Source organism: Malus sylvestris, chromosome 14, assembly GCF_916048215.2.
Source record: "Malus sylvestris chromosome 14, drMalSylv7.2, whole genome shotgun sequence".
In the NCBI taxonomy this organism is placed as follows: domain Eukaryota; kingdom Viridiplantae; phylum Streptophyta; class Magnoliopsida; order Rosales; family Rosaceae; genus Malus; species Malus sylvestris.
In genome coordinates, this window is record NC_062273.1 from 6036247 (window position 1) to 6057063 (window position 20817).

General features: G+C 35.8%; 4 protein-coding genes and 1 non-coding gene across 9 annotated transcripts in view; 2 read left to right on the forward strand and 3 right to left on the reverse strand.

Moving 5' to 3' along the window:
• LOC126599886 (probable protein phosphatase 2C 68) overlaps window positions 1-1153 on the reverse strand; it is a 34020-nt gene extending 32867 nt beyond the window's left edge. For both annotated transcript variants that reach the window (XR_007615259.1, XM_050266347.1), the window contains exon 1: window positions 497-1153. Coding sequence is in view for 1 of the 2 variants with exons in the window: in XM_050266347.1 (XP_050122304.1) it covers window positions 497-797 (301 nt within the window). In the remaining variant the exon portion in view is untranslated. The remainder of the gene's footprint in view (window positions 1-496) is intronic.
• Window positions 1154-3840: 2687 nt separating this feature from the next.
• LOC126600735 (uncharacterized) lies at window positions 3841-5458 on the reverse strand. Its single transcript, XM_050267381.1, has 2 exons — window positions 4938-5458; window positions 3841-4072 (listed from the first exon to the last, which is right to left on the reverse strand). The coding sequence occupies exons 1-2, from the start codon at window positions 5319-5321 to the stop codon at window positions 3983-3985; spliced, it is 474 nt and encodes a 157-aa protein (XP_050123338.1). The 5' UTR covers window positions 5322-5458; the 3' UTR covers window positions 3841-3982.
• A 751-nt stretch (window positions 5459-6209) lies between these two features.
• Window positions 6210-11474, reverse strand: LOC126600734 (DNA polymerase delta small subunit-like). Of its 3 annotated transcripts, none has more exons than XM_050267380.1 (15): window positions 11319-11474; window positions 10912-11041; window positions 10352-10458; window positions 10147-10273; window positions 9553-9603; window positions 9027-9142; window positions 8855-8938; window positions 8180-8248; window positions 8022-8093; window positions 7842-7933; window positions 7607-7734; window positions 7297-7398; window positions 7120-7187; window positions 6906-6972; window positions 6210-6402 (listed from the first exon to the last, which is right to left on the reverse strand). In XM_050267380.1, exons 1-14 carry the CDS (start codon window positions 11382-11384, stop codon window positions 6913-6915), a joined length of 1272 nt encoding a protein of 423 aa, XP_050123337.1. In that variant the 5' UTR covers window positions 11385-11474; the 3' UTR covers window positions 6210-6402; window positions 6906-6912. The 3 variants fall into 3 exon arrangements, with proteins under 3 accessions (XP_050123337.1, XP_050123335.1, XP_050123336.1); XM_050267378.1 differs by having other exon boundaries at window positions 9553-9660; XM_050267379.1 differs by having other exon boundaries at window positions 6899-6972; window positions 9553-9660.
• Window positions 11475-11674: 200 nt separating this feature from the next.
• TRNAA-UGC (transfer RNA alanine (anticodon UGC)) lies at window positions 11675-11747 on the forward strand. Its single transcript has one exon. It is a non-coding gene; the product is annotated as a tRNA-Ala (tRNA).
• A 1284-nt stretch (window positions 11748-13031) lies between these two features.
• LOC126600809 (probable plastid-lipid-associated protein 13, chloroplastic) lies at window positions 13032-18511 on the forward strand. Of its 2 annotated transcripts, none has more exons than XM_050267465.1 (7): window positions 13032-13431; window positions 14039-14160; window positions 14246-14329; window positions 14473-14569; window positions 15151-15371; window positions 16913-16965; window positions 18186-18511. In XM_050267465.1, exons 1-6 carry the CDS (start codon window positions 13150-13152, stop codon window positions 16950-16952), a joined length of 846 nt encoding a protein of 281 aa, XP_050123422.1. In that variant the 5' UTR covers window positions 13032-13149; the 3' UTR covers window positions 16953-16965; window positions 18186-18511. The 2 variants fall into 2 exon arrangements, with proteins under 2 accessions (XP_050123422.1, XP_050123420.1); XM_050267463.1 differs by having other exon boundaries at window positions 15151-15367.
• Window positions 18512-20817: the final 2306 nt, after the last annotated feature.

Consider the following 20817-nt stretch of genomic DNA (forward strand, 5'->3'; position numbering starts at 1 on the left):
ACATAACAACCTCCGATCGAGTCCATTAATGGAACCGATTCTCTCTTCTGATTTTTATTTAGCACAAATAAATTAAACCTTTCAAATAACAGCGCTGTGTATATTTCAGCATCATCAAGACAAACTCGACTGACAAAAATTTACCCAGTAGAGAAAAATCCAAGACTCTGCTTTAAACCAATTGACCATCAAACAAACATACAATTCACATTTAAGTTTAAAAGAAACAACAACATCAAAGACAACACCTTTCAAAAAACACAAATCCACAAATCCCAAACAATCCATCAAAACACACAACTCCAACAATCCCAAGAAAAAGCAGACGCTACGCCCGCAAAGTTGACTAAAGCAGTGTGCTCGGCTCACCACACAAGTTCAAATCCCCGCAGTTTAGATTAAATTAGAATATCGCTCGAATCAAAACAGGAAAATAAAAACCCAAGAAACGAAAAGAATCCAAAAACCAAGAAAATAGGGGCTCTGGCTCACTCACTCATGAGATGAAGAAAGAGATGGTCATTAATGAAGCGAGAAGCATCAGGTCCACCGTGTCCGTCATAAACACCAACAAAGGTGGCGTCTCGGCCGGTCTCCACCTGGCTGTGATCCTCAATAACTTCATTGGCCTGCACGACAGCGAACGAGAATTCTCCATAGCTGTGCCTGTCGAGGCTTCTGCACCACAGCAAAGGGTCCTCCAACGACGAGTCGTCCACCTCATCCTTGTTCATACGGGCATATCTCCGCAATGGCTTCCAACACGTACACGCTATCCTTGCCAGCCACGAAAACATCCCTCATTTCCCAACAACAACCCCGACAACTGCTACTTTCCTCTGTAATCCGACAACCATTTCGTGGATTTCTGGTGCTCTTTGAGAAAATTAAAGATTTGGGGTCGCTTGTTTTTCAATAAAGTTTCAAATTTTGGGAAGATTTTGGAGGATTGGCAAAATCCAAAAGGAGTTGTGATTTTTGAGACAAAAGGTTCAAAGGGTCTGTGGGTTTTTCTGAGTCTTCCTCTGTCCTTCTCTCTGTGTGTTTAGAGAGAGAAAGAGGGGAGAGAGAGAGAGACAGGTTTTGCAGAGCAACCAGGACTGGGTGGAAGGGAAGGGGAAAGTTGACGAAAGCGTGTGAGAAGCACTCTATTCTTCTTTGTTTTTTCGAAATGGTGTTTGTAAATTGACGGAAATGCCACTGGTGTGATGACGAAAGCGGATTTGGCAAAACATTGTTTTCAAATTGTTTTTGTTTCCTTTTTTTGTTTTTTATAGAATTCAAAATATTTTCTTTTGTGGGGTCTCACTTCTCACATTATACATTTCACTATCACCAAATTGTCTTTTTCTCTAAATTTCTCGTTTTATTTAATTCTTGAACAATTTCAAAAAATGTAAGTGTAACTGTGAAACTAAAAGTATTTTATAAGGAGCTAAGTCCATCTCGGAGTAGGATTCTCTCCTCTCCTATTTACATCCATTTCCATCCCTCTCCTCACAAATTGTTTTTTGTCTTCTTCTGTCTATTAAAAGATGAACACAAAACGTTGACATGGGTTAACCATAAATGTTCAAATAGGAGGAGATGTAATGGGAGAAAGATTAGGATGGGTGAAAATCCTACTCCGACCATCTCTAACCCTTGTCTTAAAACATAAACTTTTTAACATTGAAAATTTAGGTTTAACTCATATGCAATTTTTAGTTCCCACCTTGAATTAAATTTTTAGCCCTAGATTATTAAAAATGAATTTAAGCTATTTTTTTAATTAACTTTTTTTATAAAAAAAAAATTATTTAGATTATTCTAATTTAATTTTATGAACATTTTAACTTAAAAATATTTAATTTCCGATGAATATTGAAAAATACTAAATCGACACCATGAAACTCATGGAACACTATGAAATAATTCTTTTAAGTATTTTAGGCGTTGAATTTAAATTTGGACTGCTAGGTGTTTTTACCGTTAGATTTGATCATATTATTCTAGCAATTGGATTCAATGAATATATAAATATCAAACTAAAAATTAAATAAATTAAATTTGAACCATTAGATTAACCAACGTCCAATTAACCACAACCGTTTGATGAAAGAAAGAGTCGTTGGGCTTAGACTGGTGACCGATACACCTATGTGCATGGGACCCTCGCATTGTCAGCGCCTTGTGAGTTGGGGCGTTGGGCACGTCAAATTTGTTGTGGCTTGGTTTATGTTGGGCGCATCTACTCGCACTAGTGGGCTAGCCCACTAACCCTAGCTAAATCCTGGGCGAAATGTGCCCAAAAATGAGTTTTAACCCAAAACTCATTTTTGCGCAAGGGTTTGGAGCAAGTTAGGTGGGTTCAGAACCTAAAATTTGAGTTTTACTTCAAGGATTGGAGTAGGTCTAAGAGGGCTAGTAGCTCAAGATATAATCCTTGTATAACCAAACAAAATTACGCTAGTTAGTTGGAGTAGTATAACATCTCCTTACACCCAAATTCTAAGTTGGAATTAAAGCAATCAATATTGCTTTGTCAAAACAAAATTTCCTCAACAAAAACAATTACTTTATATGTATTTGTAGCCTGAATTTTTATCATGAACATTTATGTCGAACTAAAGATCAAGTTTTGAACTATTAAAAAAGTTTTTATCTCACTTTCTGCTCATGCTTAACACTTACATAGCATGTACACAATTGCTGATATGATTAAAGAGCATCATTGATTAGCCAATACAGATTTCAAAAGTGTGATTTTCTCTTTTAGCTATAATATTATAAATGGGGTGTAGCAAATTGCATGTTGACCTTAAACAATGACAAAGTCTATGCCTCCTCCTCCTCTCCCTCTGAAATTGATATTGTATGAAGCTTCCCTTCTTTTTTTATTTTTTATTTTTTTTGGAAACGTACGAAGCTTCCTTTTAGCATCAGAAAACCTTTAGATTGCAACAAATTACAATATCCCATCCCATATGCAATGCATGTGCAACTCTCTTTTCTTTTTCTTTACAACTTATTAAATTTATGAATAATAATAATAATAAGCACTACAACTTATCTTCCCCAATTATATCCAACTATTTAAAATTAGTCACAATTATTTATTTATTTAATTTACAAATATATATATATATATGTAAATTAAATAAATAAATAATTGTGACTTTTTGGACAAAATATTCGATCATAATCATGATATGATATCCAACCCTAGAGAACACGTGTGAGTGATCGGGGTAGGTCAGGTGTAACCATGAAATGTAATGCTTATCAGGAAATCAACCTTTGTCCTTTTTTATGGAAACCAACCTTTGTCCTTTTTTATGAACGGAGGAAATGCAGCGGAGGTAGGAGGAGGGAGGGACGGCATGTTGCTTTCCAAGAAATTAATAAAAAATTAAAGGGTCTCCATAACACATGCAGCATGTGAGCAACAGTGGCTTTTTCGTTTCTGTCACAGCATTCACTATTCAGGTTGCCTTCTCTCTCTCTCTCTCTCTCTCTCTCTGTGATAATCTAGAAAGATGATGAATCCACTACAACACACAGAGAGAGGCATTCATGGGATGATGGTGCAGTTGGAGATTAAAGACGTCGTTGTTGCCACGGATGAGATCAGATTTGACTCCATGAACCCCATCAGACGGTTGTGCTGTCTCCTTATGGTCAATGTCACATGTACAAGTGCTGCTCTTTTATTTGGCCAACAAATTGGGTTGGGAAACTCCATCTCTGCTATATAGAGGAGGTGGAGAATTTTTATTAGTAGAGGTGGACACGGTTCGGTTTGAATATTCGTCTTATTGGGTATGATTTGGATTTTGGGTTGAAATTAGACTGAACCGATTGTGTTAGGAAACTAAAACTTCATACCAAACCGATAAAATTCATAATAAAAAGGCATCTTTATACTAATATACAATGAATTTGAACCACATTCTAAAAATGGACGATCAGATTAATACTAAGAGGGTGTTTGTTCGTTGAGCTAGACAATGTCATTGATCAAACGCTTGTGCCTGTTGTAATGCTTTTCCATGAAAACCTTTGAAGCTCCTTCAATGGCCATTCTCCATGTCTGCACATAACATCATGACAAACACAAAAAAGCATCAATATATAAGTTGACTTTTCATTCCCACTTGTAAATTGTAACAATATAAAAGTTCACGAGTCTTTATCAATGAAAAAAATAAGTCCGACTATAATGTTAAGTCTCATTCAGTAGTACGAGTTACATGTAAGATATAACCGTTGCGAAATTTTTAGATTCCTATATGCAAGATTTAACTATTTTACCCTCCCCCTCCTCTCCCCTTAATAAAAAAGGAAAACTAATGAAAATAGCTTGAAAACTTTGAGTTTTAACGATAAGGACAAAATAAAGGGTAAAGTGAATAATACCAGGATTGACTTTTTAGTGTAAAAATATGATTTTTCGTTAAAATAAATAGTACCAAGAACTTTTCGTTAAAATTCCCTAAAAAAATGGAGATAGGCAGGTTGGTTAGTTAGCTGGCAAATTGGACCAAGCTAGTGACAGCTTTACCAACATGTCCAACAGGCTGCACCACAGAGATGCTGTAAAACCCTAAACCCTAGTGAACAATCTACAGATGATGGGGTTGGGGAGGATGTTGGACCCTGCTCTACTAATGCTTTCTATATGCCTCAGATCACATAAGGACTGATGCACTGTTTTCGGGTTTAGGGTTTACGATTTAGGACAAAAGAACTAAAGCGGTATTAGTTTTTTTTTTTCACAAGTGATATTGGAGAAAAGGACAATCAATGCAGGACCTCATAATCTCATATCTATGTGTGAGTATAAGCATTTACTTTTTCATCCAATGTACCCAGTACGAAACTCCCTTCCTAACTATCGCTGGTATCAAAACACATTTTATGTAATGTAATAAATACAAAAATAACAAAAATCTAACCTTGTGAATTGTGCCAAAGAGGGACTTGTTCCTGATATCCCTAGCCCTGAGGTGTGAAGCCCTGCCGCCATGAATCCCAATTTTCCTAAACAACGCCTTGCTTTTAGTCCCAGCAGGAAGCAGAGACCTCCTCTCCACCAACCCACTCTTCCCACTCAACGGGCTCTGACACTGCTGATCCCCATCCCCGTTCACCCGGCTTCTTTTCCGACGCTTCGACACCCTCACCGCCAGCTGTTTCCTCGCAGGAACCTCAGCCTCGTCCCCGGAATCCGCAAATTTCCTCAGCAGCTCGTCGGAAGACTTCTTGGTCACATGTTGAACACTTGCGGATGCAGCAGCAGCAGCAGTAGTACAAGGAGTAGTCGTAGTGATAGCTTCCATTGTAAATTTGTAAAACGAGAGAGATATTGTGAGAAAGATAGTACGTAAAATTGGAATGTGGAAGCTTTATAATTATATGTATGTGTTTTTAGTGCTAATACTGTATTTGTGGAAATTGGACCGTTGGGATTAGGACTTGGGGGAATTATTTGAATAATTGGGGGAGTGGGGGAAATATAGCCGTTATAAGAGACAAAGAGGAGCCTGGAGGTGCAGTGCATTATGATTTGTGGGCATGTGATTATATTTCGGAGTACAAAAATTCCAATTTGGCATAATTATATATGGTTTAGGGTTCCCATGTTCAATCCTGACACAAATTTTGTAGATGATGTGGTGGTGACAAAGTTGGATCTGGTTCCGGGTTTTGGGTCAAGTAACGGTAATAATAGTGGATTGGTGAGGAGTTGGGCCATAAACCATGTGTCCGAACAAGTCTCGTTATCATCATCTAAAGATCATCTCTAAAAAAGAGATTGTTTAGCTATTCTTATGTGTTGAACACATCTAAATTTATGGTAACAAGCAATGTCCTCAGGGTTTCGTCAACTTGTTCAATTCATACAGATGACTAAATAATCTCTAAATCAAATAGTTTTTTCTAGAGATGGATTTGTAGGCGATGATAACGGGAATAAACAATTTGAATTATGACTTTTGCACACTAAAATAAGGGAATTATTATTAGTACTCCAAAAATCTCATTCTACACTCCTCACAAGTATATGTTTCTTTCTAATTATAGAAAGTTTGGAGGGTCAAATAACATTTTTGAAGTGCTATAACAATTCCCTAAAATAATGTCACATTGTCATGTAAGGATGAATTAACATGTAACGAAAAAGTAAACGGGTAGTGAAGTTATTTGCATAAAGTGAGAGAAGTAGCTAAGGAAATCTAATGCCTAATTGAAAATAAATACAATAAATATTACACCTTTGTAGAACATATATAAAGATATTCTACAAGCAAATGTTACAATAAGAAACAAATATACTGCCTCCGCAGATTCCATCCATTCGGATTTCTTTTCAATGGATCTCCACAAATGCTGTTAGAGGATGTCTTCAGAAGCCTAAGCCTGAAATTACGAATTTCGAATTTTAATTGAGAATATTTCAGTTAGCGTCTTAAGGTTGGTTTCTGGGCATGCACTTCCAAATGTTCAAGAAATTCCATGCAATGGTATAGACTTCTTTTAACGCACGTAAAATATTCCAGAACTTCAAATACTGATAGCGTCAACATAATATAGTCAAGCATGTTGGATTAGTTAAAAGTACATCGAAACGAGTTTTGAATCATCAATGCGCCTATGAGATTACTTCTAGTTATTTTCAACTAAAAATCAATTAGCGTGTGTATTGTAAAGATGAAGGATCGTGCCATAAAGCGTCATAATTCATGTTATTTCAGAATTTGTATCACTTGATCTTATAGAAAGAGCCAGTTATCTTCTTTCTAATCTAAAATGGAAGTTTTATAAAACTTACTTCTACATCTCCTTGATTATCACCTGTAATGAGAAAATTGACTGGAGGCAAATTACAAAGAAGTCAGAACTGTAATTGACAAACCTTGTACCTTGTTGTTATGAGCTGAACTGAGTCCCGAAACTGAGTGTATGGCATTCAAGATTCCCCAAGTTTAGCTGTATAATTGGGAAACACCAACATCATAAGCATGAATGCAAGAAATTGTCTAACAGACCAGACATGAAAACTCGTCTAACATCACGATGACATCAAAATTTATTCCTCAAGAAGCTTTCAGCATGCTCGAATATCAAAGAGCTTACCACAACAGCAACTCCCGTCTCACAGAATTTAGGTATGCTAATGAGTCTCACCATCTGACCGTCAGATCCTGCAATTGGAAGTTTGTAGACCATTCAAGTGATGAAAAGAAATAAATAATTCATTTTTGGCATGAGAAGTATTTTTAGTAAATGATTACCGAAGTTACAAGAAAATACCCTTTACTAAGCGACTATCATATTTATCCTGATTACCAACAAAGTAAACGTGAGGACAACTCTCGATCAGGAACGGATCCCTATCCGTGAAAGGATAGCACCCTGAAACATAATGAAAACAAGAGAAACTCAAACATAAACCCATAGGAAGACCAAAATTACAAATGATTGTCCTAATTATTTTCATTGTTCAGTCTCAAATTGGAGACAAATGTCAGCCAAGCTGAATTCGAAGCCAAACAACCAATTTAACATAACAAATTGATTCAGGTGACCAATAAACTACACAGGCAAAAGATATAATTCATACCAAGAGTATTAGGTGCTGTTGGTGCCAGATGCCTCCACCTCAATGTCCTTTCAATAAAGTCAAGTTTATCCGTTGCTTCTGAATACTTATCAAGATCATCTATATTTTGCCCCGATGTTCCAAGAAACCTGAAAGCCACAATACCAGTATGTCAAAAATAATTACCTATTAAGTAATACCAAAACAAAAATTTTGATCAACAATGCGAAAAGTCAAATTAGATCTACAATTTTACCTGACATCATCAAGATCAAAGCAATGGGGATTGGTACATGATCTGAACGTGTTATAAGCTGATGAACCAGGGAAAAGGCATCTGTTCAAAGGCTGAAAGGAAAAGCATATTAGCAAATAACAAACCTGCTGCGGCATGGAAAAGTTGATGTATACATACTTTCAAGGATATAGATCAAACCTGCTGTGGCAAGGCAAAATTAGCAGGGTCATAGATACCAGGCATGATATCCAAAGACAAACCTGCAGCAATCTAGCACAAGTATGTTTAATTAAGCAGTGTGGTTCATGATAGGAGCACAGATGAGGTATATTCACTAGTTATATGATTAAACAAACCTGAGTCAACAAAATATCCAGCTCCTTAATTGGCTCAGACAGCCTTGATTGATCCTTTGACGCTAAATTCTAGCCACAATGGACAAAACGACTATTAGAAAGAGAATTAGGGGTGGTTTGGGAGTGAGGTCCTTAAAAAAAAAGCACCCATGAAAAAAAGCTGTGAGGGTTTTAGGTGTTTGGTAAACTGAAAAAAAAAAAAGCTTATTTTGGAAGTTGCTGTAAAAATAAGCTGAAATCAAAGGAAAAAGCTGAAGCTGCTATTTGCAGCTTTGGAAAACTGGTTTTTTTTCAAAGCACACGGAGCTACAGTGCTCCTTTAATGAAAAGACCCACTATCAAACTGCTTTTTTTTCTTTTCCAAAAGCACTTTTACAAAAAAGTTTACCAAACACTCTGCTGATTTATTTCACAGCCGCTTATTCCCACAGCAGCTTTTTTTCAAAGCCCAGCAATACCAAACCAGCCCTTACTAAGTTTTTCTGTAACACATGAACCTATCAGGCATCTCGATTGAAAATTTAAGAAACTATACTACAAAAGGTTTAGGCTTTCCATTTTATTATTTCAACGAAGATTAAAAAACTTAAAAACTATGTTCTTAGGCTTTTCAGTTTATAAGAAATCATTAAACAATATATTCATCCTATTATCAGAAAGATCTAAATGGTTTACCTGTCCATTAAGAAGTCCATGAGGAACCTCAATAGAATTTCCAGCAATTACAACATGTACTATCTGTGCTGCAATACCTTGTTCCTATTTAATGTTCTACAAAGTTAGTATGTTAAGACAGTTTTATATATAATGCACAGCACACGATAATGAAGGATAAGACAGCATGAACCTTCTCATCTCCTAAATGTCCTGTTATATGATCAACGAGAAGCTGAAACTGGAGAGGGTTTAAAGAGCTGCTTCCAACACGAAGTCCAGATACAAAAACAACATATTTGCCTTCTCCTGTGTGAAACAAAATAAAATTAGTATAAAATGGTAGAGCTAAAGATAATTGTGAAAGAACAAGAATACTTGAGGAAAATGAGAAACAAAATACAAGACATTGTAGCTCCTCCTTAAACATATTTTTTTATAGCCAATATTGTCTAACATACTTTTGCATAAATTCGACCTTTTTTCAAATGTACGTTTCTTACCAATATCATAATCCTAGAATTAACGTGTCTTTATCCCTACAACAGTTTGCAGTATTCAACTTGCATGAACTGGTTTTGATTCCAAAGTCATTAGATCCTTCTATAAAATTATTAAATATAAGATGAAAGTCTAAAGGAACAAATACCCAAGAACAAACATTTCTGCAAAGAAGAAAAATTGCAAAGTAATAGAAAGGGAGAAAACTCAGATTATACTTGATTTAAGTGGCAACTCTATCTGGGGTGGTAATCCAGCTTCAAGAACATCTAGGACAAAGAAGTCACCGGCATCAGTCTCCTTTCCATGTAAACCAACAATAGTCCCTATCAACATGTTAACGTAGAATGAGCATGTGATGCACGAGCCAAGCCAGAAATTAAGATATTAGGGTATTTCTAGTTTCTTATGCAGTTTACACATGTACTGTTCATGTCTTTTAAGTCTCTTTTGTCACAAAATTAATGCATCAAGTGTCATAAATTAGTTTTTAGAATTTCAAACTATATTAATGTGGATCTTTCCATATTCATGTAACAATTAGCCTACAGAAAGGGCTAAATTAAAAAACAAAAAGTGAATAGATACATCTTTGGTGGGAGTGACTCCAATACACCTTTGGTGTGATGCCAAAGGCCGGAGTGAGCCTGGATGTCTTCTGTGTTCCTAGCTATTTCTATTGTCCTACATCAGCATGCTTCAAACATATTGATTCATAGTAGAATGTTAAGCAATTTGGACTCTTCCCAGTCAAAATGAAACAGTTCGAATAAATATTTTTCTTTGTTGTAATATTTTAATTTGACACAGACCTGTTACATACACAGAAGGTGAAAGCACATTCCCAGAAAGCTTAACTCTTCCACTTTCATCTTCCAAAATCAGATGGTCATCTGGGTGCACAAAATTATGAGGCTTGACAAGTGGTGTCACAGTTCTCTGTAAAATTTACAATATTATAAACAGTAAATAAGAAAACCTCAGAAATTAATAATTAACATTGCGCAAGTACACTACCGTCTTAGAGTATTCATCAAGAACACAAGGCTTGAGTTTCATGTGCTTGTAGAGGGTTCCAACAATGATGCATTCCTTGTCCCTTTCCAATCCCAAAACTCTGCAAACTACAAACCATACAGCACCCTATTATTTCAGATTGCCATTTACCCGAAAACCAAATCACTAATACTTCACATTTTCACATAAATGAACGAAAAATCCCAACAGCTAGCCGAAGAAAAATCCTGCCTTCACTCTAATCCAATGACATGTACGAAAAGTTGAACCCCATTCTTCCTATCAAAATCCTAACTTTCTGCAAGCCCCGAACCCCTATTTCAATACGAAGACATTTGATATGCAGATATCATAAAAATAAATAAATAAATAACAAGACAATCAATGCAAAAAATTTAAACTTTAAATGAATTATAGAAAACCAATTATCTTCCACGGATAGCCAACTCAAAGACAAACTTACGGGTACCGTGCCATCAACTCCGTCAAGAACGAAACTTAACAGGAAAACCGAAATCTAAAATTCAGCAAATGTTGAATAAATACAAAAAATTGAGAACCTGGCAAATGGGGTTTCCAGTTAGGGACAAGGGAATAGAGAAGGGTCCTCATCATATGGAGGCGGGCGAAGTATATTTGGCTGTACTGTTGACCCCTGTACATTTCCTTCTGAATCCCAAACCTCTCGTCCTGCAATTAACACAAAATCACAAAGAAAATAAAAACCCAATAAAAAATCGAAATTAAGAAATAATTCATACTTATTGCTACAAAAAAAATTCAGATGTGGCTCGTAATTCGGGAAAGGTTGCTGAGAAACCCTAGAAAAAGAACGGAACTTTCCGATTGAGCATGAAAATCTTTCTACTTTCCCTTGTTTTCTCGTGTGTTTTCTCGGTAAACAAACAAGTTGATCTGAGAAGTACTTCTAGAGAGAGAGAGAGGGAGGGAGGGAGAGAGTACGGACCAGCAATTTGTAGGTGGAATGCTTTCTGTGGAGGTTCTTCTCCGAATCGATTTCCATGGCTTCCATGGCGGGAAAATAAGCAGCAACAGCAGCAGAGAATTTCACTGCGCTCGCTCTTTGAGGTGGCTCAGTTACTATTACTCAGTAGGGTTTTTATAAGAGTGTGATATCACACATCTTATTTTACTTCTCAAATATTTTTTTAATTTTCGGCGTCAGATTGGATGAATTAAAAAAGATCAACAGACAAAAATTATCAAAATAGTGTGTGTGGATAGCACATCCCCTTTTATATTGCCGAATAGAAAACTGAGCAATTTCAATAAAATTTTAATATCGTATCGAATTTCAAGTAGGGGGATGTAGCTCACATGGTAGAGCGCTCGCTTTGCATGCAAGAGGTACGGGGTTCGATACCCCGCATCTCCATTCTTTTTTAACATATTTTATTATTATATTTTGATACTAATAAGAAAACAATTTTTTGGGTAGGTTCATTATAATACTTTTGATTCTTTATTTAGGTGTTTATAACAACTAAATGTCTAAATTCTAATTTTATTCGAAAATTATAGGGAACACTATAAATTCGTCGAGAAGGCTGCACAACTTATATGACTACATTGTTCCTTGTTTGTACCATATTATATTAGCCTTGTAACCATCAAGTGTCAGTCAACTAGGAATCCTCAATAAGAATCCTTACTTAGGCACCCATGCTTCCTCCAACTTGAAACCCACTTGCTCAAGGACACGTGGCAACACTACAACAACGTTCCTAAAATTTCACATCGACCATGGACAAGAGTAGGCAACTCTCCTCACCTATAAAAGACCTCTCCCACATTAAGGACTCTTGGCTCTTAGGACCCCTAATCCAGGCTTAGTCCTCTACTTATGTTTAAATCCTTGTATAATTTAAATAATATATTATTAATGAAAACTTCTCTACCCCATGGACATAGCTCAACAAAGGGTGAATCACATAGGTATCGTGTCGAATCCTCTACCCTTATCTTTTTACATATCATCATTATGTAGTGACCTAAATACTCTTGCATAGGTTACTTTAACACATTTATGTTGACTCAAAATCCACCCAATTTGTTCATCAACATGATTGAATTATTAAGTAAATTGTAATAATGGTCTCTCAACTTTAACTCAATTGGAGCAATGATCCCTTAACTAAAAATCCATTAGAATTGGTCTCTCAACTCATCAAAACGTGTAGCTATAGTCCATCAACTAAAAATTCATTACCAATGGTCCCTCAACTTTAATCTAACTGGAGAAATAGTCTCTCAACTTTAACCCAATTGGAGAAATGATTCATCAACTGTAACCCAATTGTAGCAATGGTTCTTCCAACATAACTCATTTTGACAAAATTTTGACAAAGTTGACGAAAAAGACCATTGCTACACGTTTTAATGAGTTGAGGGACCAATAGTAATGAATTTTTAGTTAAGTGACCATTGCTCCAATTTGATTAAAATTGAAGGACCATTGCTACAATTTATCCTGAATTATTTCTCAAACTAAATTACATATTAATAAATACATATAAATAATTTCCTATATAATATATTGTGGTGAAAAAATTGAAAGTAAATTGACATCATATTTCTCATTGGAGCACATTTATGACATCACTGTAGAATTACCTTATTTTTCCAATGACGAAAGTACCCTCAGAGACACACGAGCTTTCCCACTTCCCACTTCCGTCGCAGCCGTCAACCACCCACCTGTCTCTCCTCTCTCCCGACGATTCAAAACAGTACACTTCTCCTCTTTCAGCTCTTCCCCTAGGGTTTCTCTCTCTCCAATGGCGTCCGTGCAGAGCCGCCTCTCTGCGTTTTCTTCCATAACCTCGTGCTATTCGACTTCGTCTTCTTCGCCGTCGTCGGCCTTCTCTTCCACCGCCACCACTGCACTCGTTTCCGTCGGTACGTCGCCGCAGTGTCGCCGGAAATGCTACAGAGACGGGAGAATTCGCTTCCAGCGGTCCGTATGCCGAGCGATGGTTCAGCAGGCCGTTCCCGGAGCTACTGCTGCCTATGCTAAGGAAATGGAGAGGCTTTCCGCTAAAGAATCGCTTCTTCTCGCCGTGAGTCTCTGCAATTTTAATCTTCTTTTTTTTTTCATATATAATCTGTTAATTAGGAGAGAAGTCTTTAGCTCTTTGCACTAATTGGTTGTTTAGGAAGTGGTCATGGCGGAATAATGGCAAATGTAAGGCACTGTTTTGTTGCTATTTTTAGATTATACTCCTCAACACAAAATTTGCTTTCTCCATAGCTGAAAAAGCACCTTTCGAAATTCAAATTACAAAAGTGATAAAAGTATTAAAATTTAAGTTGTTCGAATCCTGACAATATAGCTCCATTCAATATATCTAGAAATTATATGTTTTGATTTCGCGAATTTTTGGACTTGTTAATGCATTAGTGCAAATGTCTTGTTATAGAACTTTTCAATTTATCAGTCAAACTCTTAAAAGTTAAAGTAGAGCTCCGCTTGTGCACTTGGGTCGTTACGATTATGCAAACCCATTTCTCGATTCAATAGAAGTCCAAAGAGGTGAGGTAAATAGGTTCCCATCCCAAATAACGAGAGATAGGTAAAAAAGCCATACGATTTACATGTTTCTAGCGACTCACATGGCATCATCGAATGATACTGTCATGGGTTAATGTTGACACCTTGTGTTTCAGTTTAAGGATGCTGGGGGCTTTGAGGCTTTAGTCACTGGGAAGACAACAGACATGGAGCGGATTGATGTGAATGAGAGGATAACTGCTTTGGAGCGGGTCAATCCAACACCACGTCCTACAACGTGAGCGCACATCTGAACAGTGCATTACCGCATTTTTTCCTTTTTGGTTTGGATGAGATGGTCACTTGTTTGTTCAGCTACCCAGGTCGCCTTTTTTGGAAGGACGATGGAATTTCGAGTGGTTTGGATCTGGAAGCCCAGGTCTTTTTGCTGCCAGATTTTTGTTTGAGTAAGTGCTGCACGCGTTTATCGATTCCATTGTTTGATTGGTTCAGAAAACCTTCTTGGTTTTGGTATATAATTAGTTTGAAGTTTGAATTAAAAGGTAGCTTACTGTATTGATGCAATTAATCAATTTCTCTATTGGTGCAGGAGGTTTCCTTCAACTTTGGCTAGTTTGAGAAAAATGCAGGTGGTCATCAAGGATGGGAATGCAATGATTACGGCAAAATTGAAAGTGTTGAACTCGGTATTTATTTTTTCTTTAAAAGTTCTCAGACCATTGTATACTTTCAATTATATGATGAAGCACTCAGGATAATTACTGCACTTGTCACATATCCATGTCAATTCACAGCTCTAGCACAATTTTAAGGACATTGAACTTACATGAGTCATATTTATGCTGTAACAACAGTGTATGTTTCGGGCAAGTTGGTCGTGTTTGCATCAGAACCTTGGATTGCATGTGCAATTTGTTTAGGTACTACATCACAAGACGAGCCGGTAAATCTGTGTAAACCAAAGTTTGCAACTTTTTTCCATCCTTTTTCCTGGAAACTTAGGAAAAGTAGCAATTTTAGCAATTCTTTCCATCTAATTAAAATCATGTTATATGATTGTTAGATGCAAATGAAAGTGAGAAAGGGAGAGAGAAAGAAGTACAAATTTTAGTCTGCTAGTATTTTTTAAGATAAGAAATAGTCAATACATACTTTTGATTTAGGTATGATGATACCTATCATTTCTTCTATTTGTCTGTTCTCTTTGAATTTTGATATAATTTTTCTTCTGAGCATTCACTATGCAACTCATGCTGGTGCTGTGCAGATAGAAAGCAAATTTACTCTGTCAACCAAGTTAACTGTGGAGGGGCCAGTTCGAATGAAAGAGCAATATGTTGAGGGGGTTCTTGAGATGCCAACAGTTATTGAAGAGACAATACCAGACCAGCTAAAAGGTGCACTTGGTCAGGCTGTAAACACAGTGCAACAACTTCCTCTGCCTATTAGGGATGCCTTTTCCAGTGGGCTGAAAGTTCCTTTACGTAAGTACGATGCTTTTCTTAGCCAGTTATCTTCTTTATCTTAATTGCATAGTTGAATCTCTAGCTCCAGTAAACTCCTTTAAACATATTGTCTGAATAATATCTGCTATGTTGTGGGCTTGTAATACACAAGGAAACAGTACTGGTATATGAAATCATGGATAACCAAATATTGGGATAGAAGATGCTTGCGAATTTCTTTGCAATCTATGAAATTTGAAGTACTCCAATCAACTCCTTTAAATGCATAGTCAGAAGAATATGTGCTCTTTTGTTGTCTGGTACAATTTAATAAGACAGTATATGAATGTTTGAAACTGACTATTTGGATAAAGATGCTAAGATGCTTGGGAATTCTCTTTGCCTATGAGTCCTACCCCTCCCTGCATGTTAATTTTAGCATGTGCTACTATGTTATAAACTTATAAGTACTTAAGGTTCTCTACCTTACCATTTGCAACACTTGTGCTCTATTTGGCATTGCTGTAATCAGCTGTTGTCTCCTTTCTGTAAATCCAAGGGTACCAATATTCTTCCTTGGGGTACTAGTTGACACTTGGTCAAAATCAAATTTCTGAAAATGGTGTTGCCGTTAGGTTTTTAATTTATTTCATTTTTTATAAATATACCAAAAGTTATAAATTTAGAAATGAGATTCTTGTTGATCTTTCTTTTTATAATAGAAGTTTTCCCTTTATTTCTCTGTTAATTGATTTAGATGGGGTTAGGAGAGCTATAACATTTGCTTTCCTTGGACGATGAGCTTCTTTTTCTTCCTTCTCAAAATGATTAATACCTAAGTCTCAAGGGGAACAGTCATCGATGGTAAATATGGTAGTGGTATGATATCTTGAAGGAGACTTTCTATTTGTAAATGTAAGTCTCTCATGTTACTCTCTGTCGGTTAGAATGTTTTTTGTTGTTTTTCTTAAATACTAAAGTGCTCTAATGCATGGCCCATAACCAGATTCTTTTGATTGAGATTCAAACATTGTGGCATCAACTGCTGCAGATATTTTGTTTTGTTCAGTGAACACTTTTTCCACTCGGATGCATTTCATCTTGCATGCAGTTTTCAAATTGTTGTCTTCTTTCCCCTCTTTCTTTTTCCTTTCTTGCATGCTTGATCTGTTTGCAACCTAGAATCTAGAATGTTAAGGGGCTGTTTGGTATCCTTCTTGGATCCAATTTGGTTTTCAAGAACTGACGAATGTAGCTAAATTACTTTGTACTTATGAGTTTCAAAAACAAAAAAATTGGATCCAATAACCCTTGTTTAATTTTGTAGTAGCTTATGTTGCACCTTGCTATTGCTCAATCCAATAACCCTCATCCAATTTTTCCTAATCTCATCTTTTACGCCTCTATGCTAGCCTAGTTCTATAAAGTGTTTATGTGCTCTTGTGTTATTTGTATTAGTATATGCCGCTCCCTGCTAATGCTCCATCCAATATGATAAAATAAAGCATTTCCCATACTGATTTATCTCTATGTTCACCCGGTTCTCATATGAATCCATGCTAATCATTTTCTTTCTGCCTGCAGCTGGATCTTTCGAGAGACTCTTCATGATCTCCTATCTTGATACGGAGATACTTGTAAGCATTATACTGAGTATTAATTTTGCGATTCAGCTTCAATTTGTTTCACATGTGATGTACTTCGTAAAAAATATGGCTCCCTATCTCACTTATGATTAATAGAATTGCATAACCACATGAAAAATAATTAATCTTCTTAGTTTAAAATATCAAAACTTGGTGGAACTTAAAACAGGTGGTTAGTTTATGTTATAAATAGTTTAAAATATATCTAAATTAATGTTAAAATATCTTGCATGGGGAAGTTAATTTATAGAGGAAGATAAAGTTTTTCCCTTTTCTTGGTGGCATCTGGAATAAATTTTCCTTTCCTTGCCATGGGAAAGAATTGAGACTCCTCTAAGCTTTCTAAAAGTATTTAATCTGGTGCATTTTCATGTGTGTACTAGAAAGTTTTCTACATTTTAAAATACATTTGTAAAGAGCGTGAAACTTGTAGATGCATGAATCATGATGTATGCTTTTTCTTTAGGTAAAATATGTATGACGTATTCAGAATCATCGTTTATCACTAGATAGCGACCTTGGCTATTCCATTAGTCTGTTGATTGTGCATGAATATTATTATCAAAGTCAATGGCAATGCCTTTTTCTGAGCTTTATTATTGTATTTCGTGATTATCTTAGATTTAATAAGAGATGAAAGAAGTTTAAATTTGCTCCCTTTATCCTTGACCATTTTGCTAACCTTAGAATTTAAGTGTAGTTTAGAATTAGTTTAGTTGTAACGGTGAATTTTAGAGGTTTACCTCTGAAATTTCAACTCTTTTCACTGTTTTTATATGGACGGTCCCTGGATATTGCTATATATCAATCTTACTTAGCATGTAAGACTTTCTGACTTTTAAGAGTCTACATCGACAGACGAATAATTGAATACTATTTCCACAAACCCTCGCGCACAAGTTTAGGAGAGTCAAAATTAGACATTTGAATTTTGAGTGATTTACCTCATCCAACAGCTTCGCTCATACGATTTATGGTCGATGCACCAAGTGAGAGGAGTGATGCATAGGTTAGGGGCTATTAGCGGTACACTGTTCATTACTCATAATTGTAGGTGGAAAAAAAATTTGGTATGAGTAATGCATATGCATTAGAAACATTTTCCCTCGTCATCACCATACAAGATCGTTTTAATGTTCGATATATTGAAGTTGCTGTGTAGCGCGATATACCTTATCACGTTTTGAATTCTGCAACTGGGTTTGATACAGATAATACGAGATGCTGCTGGAGTTCCTGAAGTGCTTACAAGGTTGGAGTCCCCGCTGGAAGAAGGCGTTATAGAGTATGAAAGCTAAAAGGTACCTTATGTAAAGGAACTCAATTTTTATATGTTTTTCCTACATATTTCAAGTAAAACAACTTCTATACTTTACCACTTCCTCTCTTAGTATTTCCTTGTTACCTCCCGAAATTCTTCCAAATAATCGGCGATGAGGTATGAAAATTAGGTGCAATGTTTATGTCTCTGTAAAATACTAAAATTGAAGTCAATGGACCAAAAGCCGAGTCTGGTTTGGTTTGTTGTCCCCTGCAAGTCTTGAGCATTTTTAATGTGTTTTAATTATTCTCGTGATTGATTAGGGATGGATAAGAAGAGGGATAATATTTGTGAATTAAAGGTTGGTGTCAAGTGTGAAAATGTTTGACTAAATTGCTCCCCGCTGTTTGACTAAGATGTGCTATCTGCCGTCATGCTAATTTCAAATCAAGAGGTTCGCAGCCTCTCAAGCTTGACCTTATATTAACTGGAAGGGCATTCCAATTTTTTATTTGGGAAATGAAGAAAACTGGAGTGCGAAAATTACTAACCTTTTCTATTGGTTTGTTTACTAATTTCATTTTCCTTGTCGACATCATATTATTTTGTTTGAATTTCTAACACCTTCATCGGATATCGATTTTAAGTCGTTTTTCATTAGAGCAACTTCACTGTTGCTTATTGCCTTGGGGATGGGTAGCTCAATCCACTCTTCCCTTTCCCAAAACACTGCAGCCCACTAGGGCAGTTAGACTCAAGGCGAGCCCAAAGGAAAAGGCAGGCAGTAATTGTCTAGCCTAGCGCTTTGCCTATGCGCCATCATTAGTCTCAATTTAAATTATTAAAAAATTATAAAAATTATTAAAAAAAAACTAATTAAAAATATAAAACATTATAATTATTTTTCTCTATAAATACCTAACCCTAACCATGTCCTTCCAATCTATACTACATTTCATTATTGGTCTCTATACTACATTTCATTATTTTCAAATACTTTTAAACAATTTTTTATTTTTATTCGAAATAAAGTTATCTTTTATTATTTTATAAAATAAAAAATACTAATGTTTTAATACGAATTGCCTTGGCTATTCAATTTAGAGGTGGAGATGCATTTGGTCAATTATTGTTCAATTAAAGGAATTGAGTTGCCTATTGCCCATGGGGGTCTTCTTACACTGAAAGTGCTCTTAGGGTTCAGAGTTTCCCTCCCCAAGCTACTTTAGCCTCGATTTTTCATATTTGTCTCCTTTCGGACTCAATCAAATACATCGACCGGAAGAACATAGATAAAAATTAGATGGTAACAAAAATATAAAAACATATTTTATGGATAGTGGGAATGAAACACAATATTCGGGCGTAACAGTAAATGTTCTTTACTACTTGAGAAATATCAATGAGTTTGTTGCTTAAGTATTTAAGAGCATTTATTGTTATACACGATGCCCTATATTTGACCTCACCTCCCTTGTAACTACTTGGCAGAGGGAGGAATTAAACAAAAAGTGGAGGAATTATAACTACTTTGCAGAGGGAGGAATCAAACACAAAAGGGAGGAAATGAACACAACACATCTTGTCGTAAAGACTCTCTAACTACTTAAAAATTGTGGAAATTAATATGTATTATGGCATGGATGAGTCAGAGGCGAATGTACATTACGACCAAGGTGGTCTTAGGACTACACGGAGTTCAGAAAATATATATATGAAAGTCTTCTGAGAATTCTACAGTTGCTTAGTACGGGTTTCTTTTGTGCCTACAAAATGTTTGATGTAATGTCTGCTAGGCATATCTTTATAGGTTGTGATGCACTCAAATTATCTCGATATCACTCATCAAATCGCTTCGGCATTGTTTGTTGACATGTACATGATATAGTTTGACTGACAACAACAAACACACCAACTATTAGACGAAATGCCTTAGTGTATAAGTTAAAAATTCTTTTTGCGAGCTTCATGCTTTATCAAATCCAAGAATACTTGTACTTTAACACAGCGAAAATCCAAATCATGAATCTGCCACTTAAATAAGTCATTATCTTAGAGGTGTACGGTCGTTGTAAGATGACACTGTTAAAAGCATAGGATAGGCGCAAATGGTGGTTTGAGTAATCCCAGTCGCACCTGTCATCTTAATTATTTAGGTTCGATAAATAATATATTTAATATGTCACAATTTGCAAATAAAAAAATTCACCAAAAATTCTAACTTTTTCCAGTATAAACTTTTAATGTAAACTTTTTTTTTTTGAACAAACAATTTCATATACATTAAAAGAGAGACGGTGGGCTTAAACTCACAATAGGCTAGCAATAATATGGTTCAAATTCGTTTTTGGTAAGAATCGAACCTAAGACCTTTCACTTACAAATAAAGAGGAATACCACTAGCCAATAGTAATAAATTACAACTCTTAATATAAACTTAAAATTGGGTTTGTTTTTTTCTTATAATTTAAGAAGTAATTTTACAGGTAGCTCTTGGTGATGGTACAAACTGGTATTTATTCTAGGGGTGTAATTTAATGATTCGCTCTCTTTCAAAGATTATTCATGCACAAAACCAGTTA